Source organism: Stegostoma tigrinum, chromosome 10, assembly GCF_030684315.1.
Source record: "Stegostoma tigrinum isolate sSteTig4 chromosome 10, sSteTig4.hap1, whole genome shotgun sequence".
Taxonomy (NCBI): domain Eukaryota; kingdom Metazoa; phylum Chordata; class Chondrichthyes; order Orectolobiformes; family Stegostomatidae; genus Stegostoma; species Stegostoma tigrinum.
In genome coordinates, this window is record NC_081363.1 from 61538399 (window position 1) to 61564854 (window position 26456).

Sequence of the window (26456 nt, forward strand, 5' to 3'; positions counted from 1 at the left end):
TTTACTGAGATCACGAGTGATCTGATAATCCTCAACTCCACCTGCTTTTACCTTAAATAACTCTTGATTCCCTGACTGATTAAAAAATTGTCTCAACCTTGAATACACACAACAACCCAACCCCAACAGCCATCTGCAGTAAAGAATTTTATAGATTCGTTATCCTCTGAAGAAAGAATTTCTTTCTCATCTGTCCTAAATGGGTGATTCCTTACGTCGAGATTATGCTGCCTGGCCCTAAGCGTTCCCACAAGGCTCTCTGCATCTACCATATCAAACCTCTGAGGAATCTTGCATGTTCTGTCTAATTTTTCTAACCTCCAATGAATATAAGCCCTACCTATTCAACCCGTCCTTGTAGGACAAGCCAACCATACCCAGTATCAACCTAGCGAACATTCTCTGGGCTGCTTTAAACGGCATTACGTTTTTCTTCTGTGAAGGGACAAAAACTGAGTACGGTACTCCAATAGCTGAGTGACTAATGCTTTGTATGGTATTTTTATATGCCATTCTCTTGGAAATGAAGATCAATAGTCCATTTGCTTTTCCTTTTAGCCACTAAATTTGAATTTTAACATTTTGCAATTCAAACTGGAGGATTCCCAAATCTTTTTGTGCTCCAGCTTTCTGCAGTCTTTCCCTACTTAAATAATATACAGCTCTTCTATTCGTTCTGCCAAAGTACATAAACTTACATTTTCCCACATTATATTCCATCGCTATATATGTGCCACTCACTTAATACGTCTATATCCCTCTGAAGCTTCCTGCTTCATCGTACAAATTGCGTTTCCACATATTTTTGTGTCATCTTCAATTTATATTTTGTCATTTTCAATAGTACATTGACTTCTATCATCAAAGTCATTAATACATATTGTAAATAATTATGGCCCCTGCACTGATCCCTGTGGCATTCCACAAACTGCAGGTTTCCATCCTGAAAATGTCGACCTTCAGCCTCATAGACTCTTGTTTTACTGAGTAGCCTTATATGCTTTAGCGAATACCTTTTGGAACTCTTGAATACTTAAAAAGATGCCATTACTAAAAAAGACAGTGGTTTTAACATTACTGGAAATTGAAAAGGGTAACGTGAGTCAGGCATAAGCAGATGTACATGTACGAGGTGGAATTCTTTTCAATGCAAGTATAATGCTTCAACAATTTAAAACTGAAATGTCATTGAAAATAACAAATCAGATCATTCTCCTTCACTCCCAACCTCCCTGTTTTAGCAGTCAGTGATACAGTTTTTTAGAGAAGTAAAAGTAGTTAAGAGATACAACTGAAAGACTTAGTGATGATGTAAGATAAAGAAGGGCAAGAGTAATACATTACTAATTTCCAATGTAAACTCAGGTATATGATCTAAGCATTCTGGACACTGGCAATCTGAAATTAAAGCAGAAAATGCTGGAAAATACTCAGTAGGTTTGGCAGCACCCATGGAAAGAGAAACACAATCTTGAAACATTAACTCTGTTTCTCTCTCCATAGGTGCTGCCACTTCTGCTGGGCATTTCCAGAATTATCTGTTTTTATTGCAAAATACTAATTTGGTACTGCATGGTTTTATCATTGTTGAGTAGCACCAATATGCAGAAATTTCTCAGAGGAGGCAAGTTCATGAGCATTTGAAAGTGTTCTGCAAAAAAAGCATAAATATTGTAGTTACGTAATTCATTGCCAGAAAAAAAAGTAACCTAGAGCTATTTTGTCTCCAAACCTCATTCCAGTAAATGGAAATTACATGTATACTTCCAAATGAAAGTTATCTATGAGACTAACATTAATTATGGTTGCAGAAAAACAGACATGTTTTGAATGACTGAAGTTCCAAGCTCCAGCAATGACATGTGCATGGTAAGTTGGATAATATAACTGAGTACTTTCCAAAAGGAAAGGAGTAGAAAGGAAATCACTTGTCAAATCCCATAAGCTATCAAACTTGAAGTGACTTCTTAGCATACAGTTCAAAGATTGTAGAGTTTCTAAGATCCTTATTTTCAAAAGCATTCCTGCAAGTCATTAAGGCTGATTAAAATGATAAGAATCTGCCATTGCACAAAGCACCCATTGAAGTGAAGTATCAGATTTTTTAAAATATGTGGATAATTCAAAGAACAAGAATTTTAAAACAACAGATCACTGAAAATTTCTTAGTTACCAAAACAACAAAATGCATAATGAATGTCCGGATTGATTTCCCCCAAATCTAGTGATTGATGCAACAACGCAAATTGATCACTTTTTAACCACTTTTCTAGTTTACTCTTTCATGGTCACAGTTTACACAGACACTTGCTGACCAATGGATTTTGTCAAGCACCCAACTTACAAGTGCCAGCATGAACACTTTTTTGCAGATACGCCGAAGTGGGAATTGGCATCAGGAAGAAGAGCCCACCAGCTGAGGGCAATATTTACTGCATTTTGAGAAAATGCAGAAAGATAATCTCATTTCTATTTGCTAAGCTCAATAGTGTAGAAATCAAGTGTAGTACCCCAGTGCAGTTAATGGCTGATGTCAGTGAACATGGGAAGCATGTACAGTAATACAATCTTGGAAATCCTGGTCAGAATGGCTCAGAGCCACACTGTAATTACCAACTTAGTTGTAAGAGGGTACAGTTCAAGTTGATGAACAATTGAGATTTTATGTATGAAATTTCTATGGATTTTCAAGATTAGTTTTATTGATATAAATGGAAAATGAGGGCTCCACCGTCTGTACATACTTAGTTTAGAAATAGCATAACTTATAATAATTACAAATGTACCTCAATAATTTAGTGGAGTCCATGGCTGTCTGCCAACAGGACTACCATCCAAGAGTATTTAATATTTTAACAGATAATCAGGCCCAGAGTTCAATTTTATGGGTTAAGGAAATAGAGGACAGGAAAATTTCCATGCCTTTCTCGATTATCTTTTCACTCATCATACATCAAACAATTTGTCAAGAGGTCCAATCATTTGATTTTTACAATTGGAAGCAGATCCATGAAGTAATTTTAGAAAATGTGGGGTTTGTTTCTGTTAAATTAAAACTACCCAAGTTGGCCAGAATGTAAATGATTTGATCTGAATTGATAGCCCCAGTGTGCTATCTCAAGATAATGTTTTCATACCTGCAGCTCAGAATCACCAGGAGAAATGAGACATGTCTATCATTTGCATGGAAGGAGATTTAAACCAATTACTCATATCATGTTTTTGTTGTTCAACTCCTTTTTGGGGAATTAGGAAATTTCAAACAGTTTCCTCTAGCAAGGTAATGCATCTGCAAACATTTACATCCTCCAAGCTACTTGCTGAGCTTAAACATCTTGCTGTATCCTAAAGACATTCGCACTCCTCATTAAAGGAGTCCTCAATGTCACTACGCTCCAAAAAAAACATAGATTTTTCTCATTTCCCTGGCTATTTAATAGCTCCTAGCAGTTGCAAATATTAATTCATAGGATTGTGCATAGCCGACAAGCTCAGCACTGATTGCCAATCATAATTGCCCTTGAAGATGGCACAGTGTGGAGCTGGAGGAACACAACAGGCGAGGCAGCATCAGGGCAGCAGGAAAGTTGACGTTTCGGGCTGGGAAACATCAACTTTCCTGTTTTTCTGATGCTGCCTGGCCTGCTGTGTTCCTCCAGCTCCACACTGTGTTATGTTGGACTCCAGCAACTGCAATTCTTGCTATGCCTGCCCTTGAAGATGAGCTGTTTTCTTGAAATACTGCAGGACATTTGGAGTAGGTGTAGCTTAATGTCAAGGGTAGTCAGTCTCACTTCACTTCTGGAATTCAGGTTTTCTTTCAATGTTTCTACCAATGCTGTAATTTATTTAGAATCAAGCAGTCTGGAGGAACTAAAACTGCACCCCCTGAAGAAGGGTCCTGACCTGAAACGTCAACTTTCCTGTTCCTCTGATGCTACCTGGCCTGCTGTAATCCTCCAGCTCTACACTATGTTACTAATAAGTAGACTACTGTTGAATCAGTGCCACATTACGCAACCTTGTTAATAACTTAGAGTTTACTGATGAATAGTAATTGGCTGGATTGTATCTGCCTTGCTTTTCGTAGACAAGGTATACTTGGCTAATTTTTCCACTTTGACAGGAGGATGGTAACGCTGTTGGTGTACTGGGCTGGCTTGGTTTAGAGAACTGGCCAGTCCTGGAACACAAGACTTTAGCACTACTGTCAGTGTCCATAGCCTTTTCTACTACATCCAGTCTACTCAGCTGTTTCTTGATATCATACACAGAGCTGAAGTCTGTTATGCCGCAACTTTGGAAGTTGGTCAAGGTGGATCATTTGCAAGTGGACAGCCTAGTATATAATGTGGATCTGATTAAATGATCAAAAAATCACAAATTCTCAAGTATGAAAATAGTTTGTGCAGAGATGATAACATAAGTGACGTCTGAGTTGGGACCCCAGTGAGGAACCATGAAGAGGCTATGAACTATTACAAGGAGACGGCAGAGAGTCAGGATAAGAATTGGTCCACACTGCTAAGGAACCAGAAACTAGAGCAGGATGCACTAGTGAATATCACTCAAATACTCATGATCTCCAAACGTTCTGGCCAACATCTCAATACTCTGCAAGACAGTCGTACATGACCAGTATCCAGGTTGCAAGTTAAATTTGATAAGATTCAAGATTAAAAAGATCCTTTTAAGTAGTTCCCAATTAAAAAAAGCTCTGCTGGATAAAATGAGTAATCCCTTTACTGAAATTGTTCTCTCAAGGATCTATCATGGTGCCAGTAATACTGGGAAGATTGGGTTATATCAGCAGAGAGTATTAATCCAAGTTCTAACTCCTAATTTTCAGCATGTTGTGAAGTGTCCATCTGTAGGGACATGGTGAGGACAAGATTATGTTCAATGGTCATTTTCCTCATCCAGCTATAAAGCCAAACAATACCTCTGAGGAGAGGTAGAGATTGTGGGTGCGAACTCATATCCAAATACTGTAACACATATGCAAGGCTCCAACCTGCTGTACAGCTGTTATTCATCAGTGAAGCATACCTGGTCATGGTGGATAAGTAACTTGTTGATTTAACTTAATCAAGTGTGATAATATGGAACTTTCCACAACGCATTACCATAAATTTCAGAAGACAGTCACCCCATCAATTAAGTATAAGCTAGTATTCTTACCAAAGGAGAAAGCAATTAGAGTGTTGCATTGAAAAGATACTTTTAAAACGATATTGTTTCTGTCAACAGGGTTTGGAAAACAACATTTGATAATAGGGGAAAACTGTATCTTGTCAGTGTTGGGCTTAATTATGGCAATATGAACATACGAATTAGGAGTGGAAGTCAGCAACTCGGTATCTTGAGCCTGCTGTACCCTACAGTTCGATCATCCTGACCTTATTACTCACCATTCCTGCCTATTCCAAAAGCCTCTCACCACTTATATTAAAAATATTCAAAAAAGAATCTGCTTTTTGAATATGGGAGGTAGGATGTCAAGTTGAGGTCGTACAAGACAATGGTGAAGCCACTTTTAGAATGCTGCATACAATTCTGAACACCCTACTATAGGAAATATGCTGTTAAACTAGGAAGGATGTAGGAAAAATTTACAAGTATGTTACTGGGACTGTAGGGTTTCAGTTATTAGAACAGACTTGATAGGCTGGGACTTTATTCTTGGAGAATGGAAGCTAAGGGGAGATCTTATAAAGGTTTATAAAATCATGAGGGGCATAGATAAGGTAAATAGCCAAGGTCTTTTTCCAAGGGTAGTAGAGTACAAAGCTAGTGGGCAAGGTTTAAGGTGAGATGGGAAAGATTTAAAAGGGACCAGTGGGGCAACTTTTTCATACAGAGCGTGGTGCATGTATGGAATGAGCTGCCAGAGGAAATGGTACAGGTGGGTACAATACAACATTTAAAAGGCATCTGGATGGATAGATGAATAGGAAAGGGTTAGAGGGATATGTGCCAAAAAGCAGGCAAATAGGACTAGTTCAGTTTTGGATACCTGGATGGCAAGACTAATGGGACCAAATAGTGTGTGGTGTATCTTTGAAATAGTCCTTTGAAATAGCAACAACACACTGCGGCAACATGGAACTACACCATGAGAAGGAGGAATACCTCTTCCAAGAGTTCAAGGATAATGATGTCCAAAGAACTGGGTCAGGAGATGCCTACAGGAACAGCATCAGAAAGATTCTATTCGCTCCAACACACTCATCGCACTACCCTACACATCAGGAACACATCAGAACTCACCACAAGACCTCTGATGCCCAGTGGTCGTAGAGTGGCACACAAGCCCACATCAACCCTACGACAAGTGCTCACCTGAACTAAAGACCCACGCTGCGCCATGGACAGGACCAACGTCATCTACAAGATCCCCTGCAGAGACTGCGAGAAACACTATATCGGATTAACAGGAAGGAAACTAACAATAAGAGTACATGAACACAAGCTGGCGACAAAAAGACATGACCACGACTCACTCATCTCAATCTACATGGACAAGGAGAACCGCGACTTCAACTGGGACAACACCTAGATCCTGGGACAGGCTAGGCAGAGACAAGTGTGAGAATTCCTGGAAGCATGGGGCTCCACAAAGCATGATATTAACACACACATTGAACTCGACTCCATATACATTCCACTACGGAGGAAACCCGAAAGTGAGGCAATCCATTGCAACAGACCCAAGAGTTTAAAAACCAGGTGGGAAAACACACTGACGCTTCATCAGAGGCTGCACTGAGGATGTTACCAAGAATAGTAACGAAACGTCTGCAGAACAACAAACCAGCTCGACAAGCCAACCAACCTCAACATCCACAACCTGAGTTACAGATCTACTCCAAAACCTTAGAGACTTCACTGAACTGCTTCAAACACATTTACAAACTTACCTTAAATAAAATACCGCTTCACAACATCATGGAGAACAGAAGCACAACTTCCTTACTTTTGTATTCAATTCTTCGCATAATAAGTGATAACATTCCATTAGCTTTACTAATAACTTGCATTAATTTCATATTTACCTGCATTGTACTCCATTTGCCTGATCTTTGCCCACTCACTTAATCCATCCATACTGCTTTGTAGCTTCCTTTGCACCGTGCAAAACTTAATTGCCTATCTTTGTGTCATCAACAAACTTAACAACCATACTCTTGGTCCCTTCACCCAAATCACTTTACATCTATTTTCAGAAGTTGGGGTCCCAGCACTGATCCCTGTGGCACACCACTCACTATATCTTGCAAACTGGAAAACCTATCTATTTGTGCCTATTCTGTTTCCCATAACCATACAATTTTTTATTCATGTTAACATATAACCCCCATAACATGAACTTTTCATTTTCTATAGTAACCTTTAGTGTAGCAACCTCTCAAAAATCTTCTATCCACAGGATGTTATGTCTTAAAAAAAACTCCAATAAATTAGTCAAGTATGATTTCTCTTTCAGTAAAACATGTTGACTCTGACTTACTACCTTGAAATCTCCTCAGTATCCTCAAAATAGTTTCTAACATCTTCCCCAGAACAGATATTAAGCTAACAGGCCTGCAGTTTCCTGCTTAATGTCTCCCTTTTTAATTACAGGATTTATGTCTGCTCTTTTTCCCCAATCTGATGGAAACTTCCTCAAATCTAGGTAATTTTGGAAAATTAAAACCAATGGATCAACTATCTCATTAGACATAGATGATAAAGTGTGAAGCTGGATGAACACAGCAGGCCAAGCAGCATCTCAGGAGCACAAAAGCTGACGTTTCGGGCCTAGACCCTTCATCAGAGAGGGGTATGGGGAGAGGGAACTGGAATAAATAGGGAGAGAAGGGGAGGCGGACCAAAGATGAAGAGAAAAGAAGATAGGTGGAGAGGACAGTATAGGTGGGGAGGTAGGGAGGGGATAGGTCAGTCCAGGGAAGACGGACAGGTCAAGGAGGTGGGATGAGGTTAGTCGGTAGAAAATGGAGGTGCGGCTTGAGGTGGGAGGAAGGCATGAGTGAGAGGAAGAACAGGTTAGGAAGGCAGAGACAAGCTGGGCTGATTTTGGGATGCCGTGGGGGGAGGGGATGAGCTGGGCTGGTTGTGTGATGCAGTGGGGGGAGGGGACGAGCTGGGCTGGTTTTGGGATGCGGTCGGGGAAGGGGAGGTTTTGAAGCTGGTGAAGTCCACATTGATACCATTGGGCTGCAGAGTTCCCAAGCGGAATATGAGTTGCTGTTCCTGCAACCTTCAGGTGGCATCATTGTGGCACTGCAGGAGGCCCATGACGGACATGTCGTTTAAAGAATGGGAGGTGGAGTTAAAATGGTTCGCGACTGGGAGGTGCAGTTGTTTGTTGCGAACCGAGCGGAGGTGTTCTGCAAAGCGGTCCCCAAGCCTCCGCTTGGTTTCCCCAATGTAGGGAAGGCCACACCGGGTACAATGGATGCAGTATATCACATTGGCAGATGAGCAGGTGAACCTCTCTTAATATGGCAAGTCATCTTGGGGCCTGGGATGGGGGTGAGGGAGGAGGTGTGGGGGCAAGTGAAACACTTCCTACGGTTGCAGGGGAAGGTGCCGGGTGTGTTGGAGTTGAAGGGGAGTGTGGAACGAACAAGGGAGTCACGGAGAGAGTGGTCTCTCCGGAAGGCAGACAAGGGTGGGGATGGAAAAATGTCTTGGGTGGTGGGGTCAGATTGTAGATGGCAGAAGTGTCGGAGGATGATGCGTTGTATCCGGAGGTTGGTGGGGTGGTGCGTGAGAACGAGGGGGATCCTGTTGGGGCGGTTGTGGCGGGGGCAGGGTGTGAGGGATGTGTTGCGGGAAATGCGGGAGACGCAGTCAAGGGCGTTCTCGACCACCGCGGGGGAAAGTTGCGGTCCTTGAAGAACTTGGACATCTGGGATGTGCGGGAGTGGAATGCCTCATTCTGGGAGCAGATGCGGCGGAGGCGGAGGAATTGTGAATAGGGGATGGAATTTTTGCAGGAGGGTGGGTGGGAACAAGGGACTCCCTTGTTCGCTCCACACTCCCCACCAACCCCACCACACCCGGCACCTACCCCTGCAACTGCAGGAAATGCTACACTTGCCCCCACACCTCCTCCCTCACCCCTATCCCAGGCCCCAAGATGACTTTCCATATTAAGCAGAGGTTCACCTGCACATCTGCCAATGTGGTATACTGTATCCATTGTAACCGGTGTGGCTTCCTCTACATTGGGGAAACCAAGCGGAGGCTTGGGGACCGCTTTGCAGAACACTTCCGCTTGGTTCGCAACAAACAACTGCACCTCCCAGTCGCGAACCATTTTAACTCCACCCCCCATTCTTTAAACGACATGTCCATCATGGGCCTCCTGCAGTGCCACAATGATGCCACCCGAAGGTTGCAGGAACAGCAACTCATATTCCGCTTGGGAACTCTGCAGCCCAATGGTATCAATGTGGACTTCACCAGCTTCAAAATCTCCCCCTCCCCCACCGCATCCCAAAACCAGCCCAGTTCGTCCCCTCCCCCCACTGCATCACACAAACAGCCCAGCTCATCCCCTCCCCCCACTGCATCCCAAAATCAGCCCAGCTTGTCTCTGCCTTCCTAACCTGTTCTTCCTCTCACCCATCCCTTCCTCCCACCTCAAGCCGCACCTCCATTTTCTACCGACTAACCTCATCCCACCTCCTTGACCTGTCCGTCTTCCCTGGACTGACCTGTCCCCTCCCTACCTCCCCACCTATACTGTCCTCTCCACCTATCTTCTTTTCTCTTCATCTTTGGTCCGCCTCCTCCTCTCCCCCTATTCATTCCAGAACCCTCTCCCCATACCCCTCTCTGATGAAGGGTCTAGGCCCGAAACGTCAGCTTTTGTCCTCCTGAGATGCTGCTTGGCCTGCTGTGTTCATCCAGCTTCACACTTTATTATTTGGATTCTCCAGCATCTGCAGTTCCCATTATCTCTATCTCATTAGGCAGTTCTCTTAAGAACAGGCCAGCAGAATCTAAGTTGGAAATGTGGTCTCTCCATGGTGCATGTTCCCACCCATAAAATACTTCAGGCTTTGCCTACATCAACCAGAAGCTGTTGTATTCCCAAATTAAGTACTGTAATTTTGTCCTGTATTTTAGCCAAGGTATTGGTAGAAACAAAAAAAATTGACAACTGAAGGATTTGTTAATTAGGCTAAAGTGACTGATGGTATCATGTCACTTTAGCCTAATTAACAAATCCTTCAGTTGTCAATTGTTTTTGTTTCTACCAATACCATGGCTAAAATACAGGCCAAAATTAAACATAAAAACACATACTGTGTTTTTCCCTTCAATCAAATCTTCCAGATTATAAATGTCAACTGGAGACTAATAAAATACTGCAGAAGCTGAAAAACTGAAATAGCACAGGATGACTCTTTGAATGAGATGGCCGAGAGGTGGAAAGGGGAAGTGGGGGAAACTGTATTGCAGCTCATAGAGAAAGGAGAAAGTAAAAAAGACAGCTGAAAATTCTATCAACCACAACAATACAGGAACCAGATCTCAATTGTTCTATAGCTCTTCCCTTACCTTGTACATAATGCCACCATCTGACACATTGTCTCTCCTCTGTCAATATTCAGAGGGAGCGGTCCCTTCAGTAGCGTTATGGTCAATATCAATCACCCCAAACAACTCATCTCCTCCCACAGCACTCATAACAACCCTTAATCCCCTTTCTCCACAGCATCCCAGGCTCCTAACACTCCTTCCATATGAAGCAATGACTGACGTGTACTTCTAAATTGGTATACTATGTTTGGTGCTCACAGTTTTGTCTCCTCTAAATTGGAGAAACTGATTACAAATTGGGCAACTACTTTGTGGAATACTACCATTCAGCACACAAGCATGAGCCCAAAAGTTCATCTGTTTGCCATCTTAATTCATCACCTTGCTCTCTCATGTACATTTCTGTCCTCAGCCTATTACAACATTCGAATGAAGTTTACGATTACTGTTAGCACTTTACGGCCTTCTGAACTCAACACTCAGTTTAAAAACTTCAGATCGTGAACTTTGTCACCCATTTTGATTCCATTTTTTGCCATCTGCTGGCTTAAATCTGTTTAATTCTTGTATTTGCTTTCAGAAAGAACCGCTAATCATTTTGAATCACTCTGAAAGAATGCTTTTGCCTCTAACCATAATCATCAACACTTCCTAAGCCTTATGGTTCATGATATCATCATAGGGTCATAGGAACCCTACAGTGTGGAAACAGGCCCTTTGGCTCAACCAGTCCACATCGACCCTCGCAGCATTCCACCCATCCTCCTATAGCCACCCAAGCTACACATCCCTGAACACTACGAGCAATTTAACATGGCCAATCCACCTAGCCTGCACATCTTTGATTGGGAGGAAACTGGTGCAGGAGGAAATCCACACAGATGCGAGAAGAATGTGCAAACTCCACACAGACAGTCGCCCAAGGGTGGAATTGAACCTGGGTCCCTCGCGCTATGAGGCAGCAGTGTAAACCACTAAGCCATCTTTGTCATTTAATTGCTTCTGCCCTCTAGTTTATCCCAGAGTTCCTTTTATTATTCCCCTACTTATACTCATCATATTTCTACCCTCCTTCAGTTGTGATGAAGTCATATTCAACATGAAACATTAACTTTTTCTTTCTAAATTGGTGTTTCCTGACCTGCTGAATATTTACAGCAATTTCTACTTCTATCTTGTTCAAGTTTTCAGTGAAATCCAGTGGAAACCATAATTCATTGGGGCACCATAGACAGAATACTACAAAATGTAGGAAAAAACAAAGGTGGTAACCAAAAGTTGTGCCATTTTTGAGTTGAAATGTACAAAACATGAATCAATTCATGTGAATTTATTTTTCTTGTGCTTGGAGTCATTGTTCATGTTGACTGTACTTCACATATTCGAGGTATCTGCAAGGATAATGTGTGCCTATAATTTCAGATTTGACAAATATCAGTTTTAAACCTGATGCTAATCATCTTAACCATCCACTTTACTGCCAATGTTTAATAAAGAATTTCTCAAGTAGAGATCAAGGTAATTATTATAGTTCAAAAATGTATCTCATACAACAGTAAGTGGTACTACTACCAAGAGTTACCTTTCAGCCAACTAAAAATGCCTCACTTGTGTAGAAGAAAATAAAATATTGTAGCATCATTGCCCCATCTACTGGTAAGTGCAGGCTAACACTGAACGCGCATACATTTGAGAAAGTAAAAGACCATATTTTGTGGCAGCCAGGAAAATCCAGTTAGTTAAGCCTGCTTGTGTGAATAAAACTTTTTAAAATTTATAAATGCAAATTATTCAAAGTCAACAGTGCATGTGCGACTGTATGGAACAGTTTTTTTAAAAAAACTTAAAGATTAAAAATCTACAAGGGGTATAAGTAAACATTAGTGTATTTAATATCAAAATCAGGTACAGAAAGAGAAAAAAAACGAAAGTTTAGATCAAGAGTAACATAAAAGGAACAGAAAGGAAAAGTAACATCAACAACCTTGGAAATTTAAATCTGTTTCTCTCTATTTGACGCTGCCATACTCACAACTGTGCAGTTTCTGATGAACAGCAAGCAACTGTCAGGGACTAACAGCTATATGATTGTTAAAATTGTACACTATTTGTTGCTAGATACCTTTTTAATTATTTTTAATCAATCTCTTTGAACAGGTCATGTCACAGTTATATGGTAGATGGGTTTTGGGCCCAGAATGTCTGGGCCAGATGTTGGGCAACTATCTGAGCACCCAGATAACAAGGTGTGGAGCTGGATGAACACAGCATCTTTGGAGCAAGAAACCTGACGTTTCGGGCCTAGACCCTTCATCATTTTCTGCACCCAAACCTTTTTATAAGTTCGATGGGCAACTCGTCCACAAATGTTCAGTCTCATGAAAATCAGCAGGATGTTAAGGGCAAGATCTTGTTTCTATTAAGCTAATGACAGTAATATAAGAGTGGTCAGTAACTTGTAGTCATTCTTGAAGGGGTGGCAGTTAACTCATTTGGGTGGATGGTTGGTTTGCAATGCACTGTGGTTAACCTAGGTTCAATTCTTGCTTTGACTGAGGTTACCACAAAGATCTCACCTTCTCAACCACACCCTTCACTTGCTCGCATTAAACTACTATCAATCTTTTCTCTCTAATGACAGAGCAGCCCAAAGTGACTTTACTTTTATTCTCAATTCATGTGTTATCATTTTCTATTAGAAGTTACTGTCCAAGAATAATAGCATGGTATATTCTGAAACCGAATTGTTACATTTCAGCAAAAGCTGAGTCACAGTTTATTATTTCAAGTAACACTTTGCACATAGTTGGAATAGTTATTTTCTTACCAGAACATCATGAACCAAAGCTTGATACGTCCACGTATGATGTAATGGAGTTGCCAAATCTATATTTCTGTCTACAAGTATTAATAATGGTCTCTGGAAACTGCAAAAAAAGACTCATGAATATAAAAGTGTGAAGCATGCAGATAATATTTAGATATCCTGGACTAAAATAAAATGCTATTCACTCACCAACATGCTTGAACAAAAGGTTCACAGCATGTCATTGTATTTCTTTGGGAAACAACATTTATTCTACAATGCTTTTCTAAAAATAAACTTAAATTATAAGGGTTTTAAGTTAAGATCAGATATGACAAAAATTTAATGAAGTTTTCTGCAAACATAGCATTAGTTCTTTCATTTATACAGGTAGAATCATCATTTACATTGCTGAATCATTCACCACTGTAACTGTCAAAATAAAAACAGATTAGTTGTCTGAAGTACCAGCTGACAAACTTTACAATATTGAGTTAAAGTTCACCAAATAGACTTTGCTAGAATCTCACAAGGATCTGCTGGTTAATGAACCACGGAGTTTTTGTTGAAATGAAGAAGATCAATTTTCAGCATTTTCAATCTTATTTGTACTAACTTTTAAAAACAGCAGTTGTATTTATTGAATGAGTCCTGCAACTTAATAGGAACGGCAAGAGGAATATGCTTACTCCTCTTGGTTGACCAGAAGTGCTGGAACAGCCACTTACATTGAAGAACAGCTACTCCAATTTCTATTTCAAAAGAGTTTCCTAACATGGAAACTAGAGTAGCAGCATTTAAGTTCAACTTGGACACTTAATCAGTATATTATAAATATCCAGTCTCTCAAGTAGAGCACTCAGCAGGTCGAGCAGCGTGTTTAGAAAGAAAGGAGAGATAATGTTTTGAGTACATTTTTCTCTTCACAGAAGCTTCCAAATCTGCTGGGGAGTTTCTCCAGTAATTTCTATTTTTGTTTTAGTACGCAGATGTGAGTTAGCTTTTCATATGACTTATACACAAAGACTAAACAAATCATACAAGTAAGCCATTCACCAAAACATTTGAAAAAAAATGGCCTTCCAGTTTGCATTAGCATCCAAATGACTAGCAGAAATTAGAACAGAACTATTCTATTTGTTCCAACTCTTGTAAAACACTTGTACCCCACTCAGTGGTATATCTAGACATACAAGAAGTTGTACAGAAAGTAAACCTATGACTATATGTTGCTTGCGTAAATTTTGATGAGTTGTAAAGAAGCATTTTCTTGGAGCCAAGATTAATTTCTGAACATAGATTACAGTATTGTACCTGAATTGTCCTCCACCAAGCCCATCTCCCGTGAAGAGGCTGTTTCTGGCATCTCGCAGGTTTTCTCGTAGCTTCTTATCTAATTTCTAAAACAAAATAAATTTCAAACGTAAAAAATGTCTGTAAATATGTAACAGGAAGTAAGGAAATCATTATAAAAATATTAGACCAAATCTGAAACCTCCCATATACAGCAGTGGCTCATTCAGAGTGTTGCATAAGGAAATAAAAACATAAACTTCAAATCATATACTGGATTTGGTGAAGTATATGGAATTGATGAAGTCTGAGGAGCCCCAGATATTGGGCTTGAGACTATCAGTAAAACAGGAATGATGGTCCGGAACCATCAAGCTCAGTGGCACATAGGTAAATGACTACACTTAAGATCAGCAATCAGGTGAATGATTGACTTCGGAAGTGGTCCAGTGAAGTCACTCTGTCGAGTTCAGATGAGGACCAAGATACAGCGGCAATTCCACTGGCATAATTGTGGCTTCACAGCTAAGGTTGAACCAGCAGTTTCAAAGTATTTAGACAACAGACAATAGGTGCAGGAGTAGGCCATTCGGCCCTTTGAGCCAGCACCACCATTCATTATGATCATGGCTGATACTGTAATAACTTGCTATTTCACAATAGAGACTGGCCATTTCAAAAGGTATTTTGTTGTCTGTAAAACTCTTCAGATGTCCTGAAATCAGGACAGGCATAACATAAATGAAAGCCAGTCAGACTTGTATTAACATAGCACTGTTCTCAGGATGTAACTTTATGGCGAATAAACACTTTTCAGAGGTAAAGTCACTGTTGAATGTGGAAAAGTAAGTAGTTCTTTTCTTACCTTTTGTACTGATATGATTAACAAGGTTTGTTATTCCTGAGAGGGTCAAACCAATGTTACAACAGGGACCTGAAGAAGGTGTGAAACCCTTTATTTGAATATGCAAAATGGCAACACCAGCTTCAGCAGAGGGTAAAGGACTCTAGTCTGCTCATATTTAACATGGTGTGTGAAAAATATGTGCATTGCCGCTGTTCACAACTTTAAGGCCTTCCTACAGAGTGTGGCACCTGACAATATATGTGTTTTGTGAATGTGATCACAAACTGGGGAGTAACTTTAAAGACCTGATACACGAACATTTTCTGTACTTAAGATGCTCTCCACTGTCCTGAGTTGTGTTCCGTCTTGTGTGCAAACTGACTTTCAAACAGACTCCAGAACTGAACCCATTTACAACCTGAGGGCTGCCTGTATTGCCTAGTTCAAATTAACCCACAGTATGAAATTTAAAAAAAACTTTTACAATGCTTTATTTCTTTAATTTGTAATGCATTCTTTTATGCGATGCATACATTCCTGGCAAGGTCAGACTGCTAGACCACTTCAGAAGGTACCTAGAAGTCAATCCACATTGCTGGAATTTTGGACTGAACCAGATGTGGATGACAGATATCCTTCCCTAATGAGCATTAGTGAAATAGATATTTACAACAATTAATGGTAGTTCGATGGTCATCATTGCTGAAATTACCAATACTAAAAATTATCAACTGAATTTATATTTCACCAGCTGCTGTAGTGGGATTTGAACGAGTGTTCCCAGTACATTAGCCTGGGCCTCTGGATTACTGGTTCAGTTCACAAAATCATCACTACAAAGTGCTACAAATGAGGTGTTGGACCTGATAACTATTTCAATATTGTTTACTCTTCAAAGCAAACTTAAGCTTTGACAGGAAAAATCATGTCAGCTTTAATCAAATGATGCATTCCTGAAATATGGAAGACCAATACTCTGAAATATCGGCATCCTATACACCTCTGCCTCTCTATCTCGCTGCTCCTTCAAAACTGCTCCTTAAAATTTACCTCTGTGACCAAACCTTCTAACTTTAGCCAACATGTATTTCTGGGTGCCAGTGTAAACATCTGTCTGATTCCATCCCATATCATGCCATTGGACATTTTATTACATTAAAGTTGCTAGGTAAATACAAGTTATTGTTGTGACTGAAAATCTGTCTAACATGCTTGCCTTCAAAACAAACTGAATTCATGATCAGAGGCAACTCTGCTTGTTAATGTAATATTCACAAAAGTAGGGCATTATTCCCCAGAATTTGCACTTGTTAGGTTGAGAGTTTTTAGTGTTGTACTTAAAAATATATATACTTTGACATCATCTTTGCATACTCCCAGAACACAAAAAAAATTACTTTTTCTTAACTATCCGTTTTAGGAATTGCAATATCTACATAAGCTGGCAAATGGCATTTCAGATTATTAGCTGTAATACTCTCAAACCCTTCAGACCATGGGTGGGATTACTAACAACTGAAACAAGGAAATACTAAATGATTTGCTTTACTGACCATTTAGAAACAACATCTTCTAACACCAGATAAAGTAAATTTTGAATGTCTGATAGCTTTACGTATATATACTTACAAGCCTTTAAACGGCTCATTATGTATGGGTTTTAAAAAGAACTATGAATTTTCTAAAACAAAGATAAGGATTGCTGGAAAAGCTCAGCAGGTCTGGCAGCATCTGTGAAGAGAAATCAGACTTAACATTTCAGATCCAGTGACCCCTCCTCAGAACCCGTGTTAGCTAGGAAAATATTGGTTTATACGCAGAAGATAGGGTGCGGCTAAGGGGTAAGGAGTAAATGATAAGTGGGCTAGAGCCCAAAGAGACTGAAGGACAATTGTACAAAGGAGTTGATAACGATCTGGCTGGGAGGGTGCATAGCTGTTGATGGGAACTGTTAGTGACTAATAACAGGTAGTGTGTAATGGCAGGCTATGTGGTAACAAGGTGGTGTGTGGGGTTGGGGCTATGACATGGAAGAGTTCAGGCCCTAAAATTATAGAACTTGATATTGAATCAGGGTCCCCAAACGAAAAATGAGATGCTGTTCTTCCAGCTTGTGTTAAGCTTCACTGAAACACTGCAGCAAGCCTGAGACAGAGATGTTGGCCAGAGAACAGTTAAAGTGGCAGGCAACTGGAAGCTCAGGGCCTTTTGTGTGGGCAAAACATAGATGTTCCGTGAAGTGATCACCCAGTCTATGCTTTGTTTCTCCAACGTAGAGGAGATCACAATGTGAGCAGCAAAATGCAACAGACTAGATTGTGTGAAGTGAAGGTAAAGTACTGCTTTATCTGGAAGGTACGTTTGGGCCCTTGGATATTGGGGAGAGAGGAGGTAAATGGGCAGGTGTTACCTCTTTGGCAGTTGCAGAAGAAGGTGCAGTGGGGCGATATCCTGGATTGAAGGAAGAGTCGACCAGGATGTCCAGGAGGGAACGGTCTCTGCAGAAGGTGGATAAGGGAGAGCAGGGGAATATACATCCGGCGGTGATGCCTTCTGAAGGTGGTGGAAATGGCATCTGATGATTTTCTGGATGTGGATGCTAGGTAAGGACAATGAGAATCCTGTCACTGTTGTAGAAGGCCCCGTCATGCCTGTCACCCCATGGGGTACATGGAACATTCCTTGTTCCAATCCTATTCCAGCCTCCACCCACAAATCTTTCTCCAATATATCGATGATACTATTGGTGCTTTTGCCCTCTCTCATCTGGAATTGGATAAGTTCATCAATTTCAATTCCAATTTCAACACTAACTTCACTTTCACCTGGTCTATCTCTAACTCTTCCCTTCTCTTCCTCAACATCTGTTTCCATTTATGGGGATAGACCGACCACTAATATCCACTACAAACCCACTGACCCCCACAGTTACCTGGGCTATGCATCCTCGCACCCTGCTTCCTGTAAAGGTTCCATCCCATTCTCCCAACTCCTCTGTTTCTGTCGCACATGTTCCAAGAGGCCAACTTTGAGAAGAGAGGCTCTGAAATGTTCAGCTTCTTCCTCAAGCAAGGACTTCCCAGCACCACTGTTGACAGGGCCCTTAACCAGATCCAACCCATCTCCCACATGTTCACCCTCACTGCCTCTTTTCCCTCCCACAACAGCTATTGAGATCCCCTTGTCTTTACCTACCATCCACCAGCATTGACATCCAGAGGATCATTAGCCGCTATTTCCACCATCTCTAGCGAGATGCCCACTACCAGACATATATTCTGCTCTTGCTCTTTGTCTTTTGTAGGGGCCACTGCCTCCAGGACATTCTGGTCCACTCTTTCTTCAATCCAGGACACCGCCCACAGCTCCATGGCATCTTCTGCTGCAACCGCCAAAGGCGTAACACCTGCCCATTTACCTCCTCCCTCGCCAATATCCAAGGACCCAAACATACCTTCCAAGTGAAGTAGCACCTTACCTGCACTTCACACAATCTAGTCTAATGCATTCGCTGCTCAGTGTGGTGTCCTCTACATTGGAGAAGTAAAGTGTAGACTAGGTGACCACTTCACAGAACATTTACATTCCGCTCGTAAAAAAGAGCCTGAGCTTCCAGTTGCCTGCCACTTTAACACACCACCTTGTTCCCTGGCCAACATCTCCGTCTCAAGCTTGCTGCAGTGTTTCAGCGAAGCTCAGCGCAAGCTAGAGGAGCAACACCTCATTTTCTGCTTGGGGATCCTGCAGCACTTTGGACTCAATATTGAGATCAATAATTTAAGGGCCTGAACTCTCCCATGTCTTAGCCCCCAACCTTGCACACCAGTCCTTGTTATCTTTTGGTTTGCCATTATATACTACATATTGTTAGCCACTAACAGTTCCCATTGATAGCTATTCACCATCCCAGCCAGCTCCTTATCCACTCCTTTGTCTGTCTAATTCTTCTACTCTCTCTTTAAGCTGTATCCCCACCTATCATTGACTCCTTACAGCCTTCTCCCACCCTATCTTCTGCATATAAACTGACATTTTCCTAACTAACATCAGTTGAGGAAGGGTCACTGGACTTGAAATGTTAACTCTGATTTCTCTTCACAGATGCTGCCAGGCCTACTGAGCTTTTCCAGCAATCTATATTTTTGTTTCCAATTTACAGCATTCACAATTCTTCGGTTTTCATCATAAATTTCCTAACATGTATTTGAAGGAAATTAAAACACATTTCCTACCACTGCTACCATGTCAGCTGCATTTCCACGAGGGCATCGTATAATTGGAACAGCACCTGTGAAAAGAAGAAAATACGTCTACAAGATTTAAATGTTGCAAATTGATTTAGATTGGAACAAGAGGTTGATATTTCTTCTAATTATTTCTTTGCCTGTGCCTCACATACTTCCTACTCTGTACAGGATAACAGAAGTACAATCCGGCAATTTTGTCTGGTGAACAGCTTATATCTGCTTGACTCTCCCTATAGTACAATCCATGAGATGTGAACCTCAATGAATGGGAATGGCACAGGTGTAATCAGACACCACATTCAATTACTGCATGAATGCTGATGTCATAACTGGGCAGTCCAAATTAGTCTGAGATAATCAAATGTGAGGCTAGATGAACACAGCAGGCCAAGCAGCATCTCAGGAGCACAAAAGCTGACGTTTCGGGCCTAGACCCTTCATCAGAGAGGGGGATGGGGAGGGGGTTCTGAAATAAACAGGGAGGGGGTGGAGGCAGACTGAAGATGGCTAGAGTCCAAATTAGTCTCATTGTTTCTTTATCTAGCATTCACTTCATTTTTTAAAAACTTGGTACAATCTTTAACCTCAAATAACCTGATGTAAGATTTACTGCTCTTTCAGCTTTCAAATACTAAATTCCTGCATGTAATGCCCCAATTATAACAGAATTATTGGTAGGTTTCTTACTTCCTTCTAAAGCATGCATTTTCTTTACACTACTTAACATGTTATTCCAGTTTAAAGGAGTTTGCAGTGATACAAGTAGGAATTTACTGTACCATACATACCCATTGTAACAAAGAAACAGAACAGGCTATCCACCAGGGTGTCCATAATGTTTTCCATTTCATTATCAGTGATATCAGGTCTATTGATTGCTGAAAACAGATGTGCAATTAAAACAAGTCATTTTCTTAAAAAGGCAAAGCATGTGCAAATAAAGGGAGTGAGATGCTGGGGCTGGAGAATACTAAAGATGAAATCAGGTTACAGCCTGTGATGATAGATAAATTAGCTGTCGAGGCTAAAGGAAGGAGAGAACTGGGAAAAATCACTATCACTATAGAAAAAAGACTAAGAAGACTAAAGGGAATTGAGGTTGACAGGTTGCTTGGATTTGGTGGCCTGCAACTTAGGATCTTAAAAGAAACTGCAGCAGGGAAAGGGGATGCATTGGCTATAATCTTACAACATGCACTAGATTCTGGAAAGGTCCCAGTAAATCAGAAAACCACAATTGCAGCACCTCAATTCAAGACTTATTTTCTTCTTGTAAAAGGTGCTGTTTCAATCTGTGATGTCAGCTGCCTTTGCGTAAGGACATGATACATAGAATACACGAAATTATAGATTATGTCTGTCATTGGGAAAATGTTAGAACCCGTTGTAATGAAGTAGCTGCAGGATATTTAGAAAATCAAAATATAACCAGGTAGTCAGTTTGTTTTATGTAATGAAAACTATGCTTGTAGAGTTCTTTAAGGACGTAACGAACAGAGTGGATAAAGGGAAACCAGCAGATATAATACATTTGGTTTTCCAAAAGGAGTTTCAATCATTGCCACAAAAAAGATTACTACTCAAGATAAGAGGTTATGGTGTTTGGACATAATAGATTCAAGTAAGGACAGAAGCTTGACTAATTAAGAAGAAACAGAAAATCTGAATAAATTAATCTTTTCTGGTAGGCAAATTGTGGTAAAGTGCCTCAGGGCTCAGCATCAGGGCATCAACTATTTGTAATCACTATTAATCACTTAGATAGAGAGATCTTGTGTATTGTAGCCAAATCTGTTCTTAATATAAATGTAGGTTAGAAAGCAAGTTGTGAACAGGATACACAGAAGTTTCAAAGGAATATGGATAAATTAAGCAAGAGGGTGAGAATTTGGGTTATGGTGTATAATGTGAAAAAGTGAATATTGAATTGCATTAAAATATAAAGAAGATGTCTACTTTCAAGGAAGAAAAGAAAAGTGAAGCATTATTTAAATGGAGATATACTACAGAATGCTAGCACAGAGACACGTGGATGCCCTTGTACAAAAGGTCTACATGCAATTATTGCAGGTAATTAGGAGTACAAATAGAGTGTTGGTCTTTGTTTCTAGGTGGAGGGAGGAAGAGACTGTACCTAGCCTGTTAGATGCTCGGCTGTGCGCTCTGTTGTTCCACACATGGCAATCAGCATCAGCACGTGCCACTGATTTCTACTTTTGGAAGTTGCTGTTGCACATGTGCCTCGTAGGTTCATGCAGCTGGTAAGTGGAGGGAATGTTGGTGCTTGGCACTGTTCTGGTCTCCTTTTGCAAGCAAGGATAAACTTACATTGGAAATAGTTCAAAGAAGATTCATTAGGCTGATTCCTGATATGAAAGGGTTGTCTTATGAGGAAAGGGTGAACCTATACTCATCAGAATTTAGAAGAATGAGAGGTGACCTTATTGAAACATGGAAGATTCTAAGGAGGGTTAACAGGGCAGAGGTGCAAGAACATTTCCTCTCAGGGAGCGTAAGATTACGAGGCATGGTTTTTCAGTAAGGGGTGTTCTGTTTCAGAGAGAGAAGAGGAATTTCTTCTCTTGGAAGTTTCTTAATCCTGGGAATCCGCTTTCCGAGACAATAGGGTAGGCTGGATTCCTAACTACAATGAAGGCTGAATGTCTGAAATGTGTTATGGTACTAATGTCATATCACATTTAATAGTAAAGATCCACTACAACTATACCTAAAGGTAACCTTGTAAGAAAACACTAACACTTTCACTAGGTATGTTCATCTTGACTGCCCAACATTAGAATTTTTTCAATGCAGTTTGAACAGGAATGTTTAGACAATTCGTTGTCAACAAACACAATTTGCAATCTTAAAAGCATCATGTTTTGCAGTAGTTTATTAATTTGGCTTCCCAGTGGCATGCCTTACAATGGTTGCAATTTCAAAGACAGATACATTTCTAAAGGTGCTGATGACTTTAGTGTGTGACTGGCTCCCCTGTAGGCAAGTCCAAATCTTGATTAATCCACACACAACTGAAGGAAATGCACTATACTTCTATAATCACATCTTACTCCAGGAATAATTTACAAACACTGTGCATTTGTCATTTTGAACTTGTATCAAAAACTAACCAGAACCCAGATGAACCATTTTCATGCACATAACAATTAAGGAACTGAGCAAGAGTGTAGAGCTGTTACCATGATATGAAATAAGTTCCTTGTTCTGGTTGCACAACACAAACATGTCATCCTCCAAAGTGATAAAGTTTAGATATTGATCAAATACCTGTAAAAATAAACAGGATAAAATTGGAAGCCGTGTGAAAATATTGTTCCAAAGCTGCACATTATTGTTTAAATACTAAATTTGTTAATGATTAACTGAGATAAATCAACCACCATGTTTAATCAAACTTTAGGTTGCTACTTTCATTTCCAATATGAATGTATTAGTCACATATAGCAACTAATTCATATCTTGGGTTTTGCTTTCAAACTACTTTTCAGTTGTAAAGCAAAATTGTATTTCCGGTGTAAAATAGCAAGTTATGAAACTGCATATCTGCATCTTTAGAGATAATACAACATGAGACAATAGCAATGTCTTACATTCATGTAAGATAAATTAAGAAAGGTATATGATTTTTAAAAATTATCACAGTAATTTTTTTTATTATGAAGCTATCACCTTTAATTCATTTATATTTTTCCTTGAAAACGTTTGAGTACTCAAGTGTAAATGTTCTTAACATAATCACATTATAGGATATTAATTAACCTTATGATGATTTCCGACTCCATTGGGACTAAGCCCAAAGAAACACAATACAATAGTATCCATTTGTAAGGCCACTTTGCCCAGTTAACATCCAATTCATTTAGAACATATAGTTGGTACAAAATACATTATAAACAGTTGTGATGTGCCTTACTCCACAACAGTAACTATATTTTGCTTCTAGATTTATTATTTGTTGATTATCATCCCCATGTAAATTATATCCAATGGGGTTTTATTGGTGGAATGCTGTTCAGTCTTGCTTCCCTAAGATGCAAAACAAAGCTGCACCAAGTCTTTATCCAAGAGTTGCTCGACAATGATGATGTCGTGCTAACATTCCCTATTGATGAACACTGAAGAAGCACGGTGGCTTAACATTCCAAGATATCACTGTTTTAGACAGGACAGAAAAGGAAACAAAAGGGGTGGACTGTTGCCTGCTGGTTAAGGATCACATCAGAGGAATCTTGCAGTGAGGCATTATGGGTGCAGCTCAGGAATAGGAAGGGTGAAATCACAATGCTGGGAGTTTTCTATAGACCACCCAACAGCCCACGTATGATACAGGAGCAGATAAGTATTCAGATATTAGAAAGGTGTGAAAAAAGCAGAGCAATTGTGGTGGGTGACTTCACCTTTCCTCTTACTAACTGGGATTCCTTCACAGTCAGGGTCTTGGATGGAGAGCAATTTGTTAGATATGTTCAAGAGGACTTTTTGAGACAGTATGTTGACAATCCAGCCAGAGAGGAAACCATACAAGACCTGGCATTAGGGAATAAGCCAGGGCAGGTGATCGATGTTTCACTAGGAGAGCATTTTGGACTTAGTGACCATACGCCCATAAGGTTTCGAGTAGTCATGGACAAGGACAAGAGTGGCCTTGGGTGAGGGTGTTTAATTGGGCAAGGACCAATTACATCCAAATTGAACAAGAACTGAGGAATGTGGACTACGAGCAGTTATTTGAGGGCAAGCCTACATCTGGCATGTGGGAGGCATTTAAAGATCAGTTGATTAAAGTGCAAGACATGCATGTCCCTGAAAATCTGAGGCATAGGAATGGCAGGACCCTGAACCATGAACGACAAGGGAAATTGTAAACTGAGCCAAAAGTGAAAAGGAAGCACATGACAGGTCTAGGCAGCTACAAAATGAAAAAGCCCTTGAAGAGTACACAGAAAGAAGGAAGGAACTTAAAACGCAGAATTAGGAAGCTAAAGGGGCTGTGAAATATCTTTAGCAAAAAGGTCAAGGACAATCCTAAGGCTTTCTATGCAAATATTAGAAGAAAGAGGGTAGCAAGAAAACAGTCAGCCCACTCATGGACAAAGGAGTAAAGTTTTGCATGAAACCATAGGAAGGAGGAGAAATCCTTAATAAGTACTTTGTATGAGTATTTACCGAGGAGAAGAACACGACTGATGTTGAGGCGAGGGATGTGTGTGTGAATACTCCTGAGAATGTCAATATATTAAAGGAGGTGGTTTTGGGTATCCTAAATTGCATTAAGGTAGACAAGTCTCCAGGAACAGATGGGATCTACCTCAGGTTTCTGCGCGAGGCAAGGGAAGAAATAGCTGCAGCATTGGCACATATCTTCACATCCTACTTGACCACAGGCAAGGTTCCAGGGGACTGGAGATGAGCCAATGTTATTCTCTCGTTTAAGAAAGGAAGCAGGGATAATCTAAGAAATTATAGGCCATTGAGTCTGACATCTGTGGTGGGGAAGCTCTTGGGAGAAGATGTTGAGGGACAGGATATATGCACATTTGGAAGAAAATGGACTAGTTAGTGACAGGCAGCATAGTTTTGTATAGGGGAGATCATGGCTCACCAACTTGATTGAAGTTTTTGAAGAGGTGACAAAGACAATTGATGAGAAAAGAGCTGTGGATGTAGTTTATATGGACTTTAGTAAGGCATTTGATAAAGTCCCACATGGCAGATTGGTAGAGTCACTAAAATCCCACATGCTTATAGAAGCCAGAGGGTAGTGGTGGAAGGGTGTTTTTCAGAATGGAGACCAGTAAATAGTAGTGTTCCACGGGGATCACTTGGGCACAGAAATGGCAGATGGTGTTTAATCCAAACAAATGTGAAGTGATGCATTTTAGGGAATCAAATTTAGGTATGAACTGTACTGTTAACGGCAAAACCTTTAGGAACATTAACATACAGGTGGATCTGGTATGCAGATCCACAGTTCCCTAAAAGTGGCAACACAGGTGGCCAAAGTGATTCAGAAGGCATATGGCATGCGTCAATGTGCTGGGAAAGTTTTTCACGCAATGAATGGTAGGACCCGGGAATGCACTGCCAGAGGTGGTGGTGGAAGCAGGCACGTTGGCGAAATTTTAGAGGCGTCTAGATAGTCACATGAATAGGGAGGGAATAGAGGGACATGGAGGGCAGAAGGTTTGTTATTTTAGTTTAGGCAGGGCATGATGATCGGCACAGGCTTGGAGGGCCAAAGGCTGTTCCTGTGCCGTACTTCTCTTTTTATTGATATGGACAACTAGAAGACAGTCACTGATGGGTGTGATGCTTGCAGGCTGACTGATTGTAAGGGCACTCCAAGAGCTGAGCAGAAACAAAAGGCTCAGCTGATTAAGAAAAGGAGAAAAAGGCCAGTAAATTGTACATCTTCTTAGCCTATCTTTCAGCAAATGCAGCAGACTTTGCCACAGCAGAATGGGCCTGCTGAGCCACTCTAAGAGTTGCATAACATTGAGTTGACTATAACAGCACCTACAACCATTAAGCCACAAGACAAAGAAACAGAATTAGGCCATTTTGGCCCACTGAGTCTGCTCTGCCATTCAATCACAGCTTAAATATATCTCAACCCCATACTACTGCCTTCTCCCCGTAACCTCTGATCTCACTACCAATCAAGCACCTATCTATCTCAGTCTTA

At 40.6% G+C, this 26456-nt stretch overlaps 1 protein-coding gene across 1 annotated transcript in view; it reads right to left on the bottom strand.

Moving 5' to 3' along the window:
* scfd1 (sec1 family domain containing 1) overlaps window positions 1-26456 on the bottom strand; it is a 169418-nt gene that overhangs the window by 114990 nt on the left and 27972 nt on the right. The window contains exons 6-10 of the mRNA XM_048538268.2: window positions 22951-23038; window positions 20539-20628; window positions 19736-19791; window positions 14678-14763; window positions 13385-13484 (exon numbers count right to left, since the gene is read on the bottom strand). Of these exons, the coding sequence (XP_048394225.1) occupies window positions 13385-13484; window positions 14678-14763; window positions 19736-19791; window positions 20539-20628; window positions 22951-23038 (420 nt within the window). The remainder of the gene's footprint in view (window positions 1-13384; window positions 13485-14677; window positions 14764-19735; window positions 19792-20538; window positions 20629-22950; window positions 23039-26456) is intronic.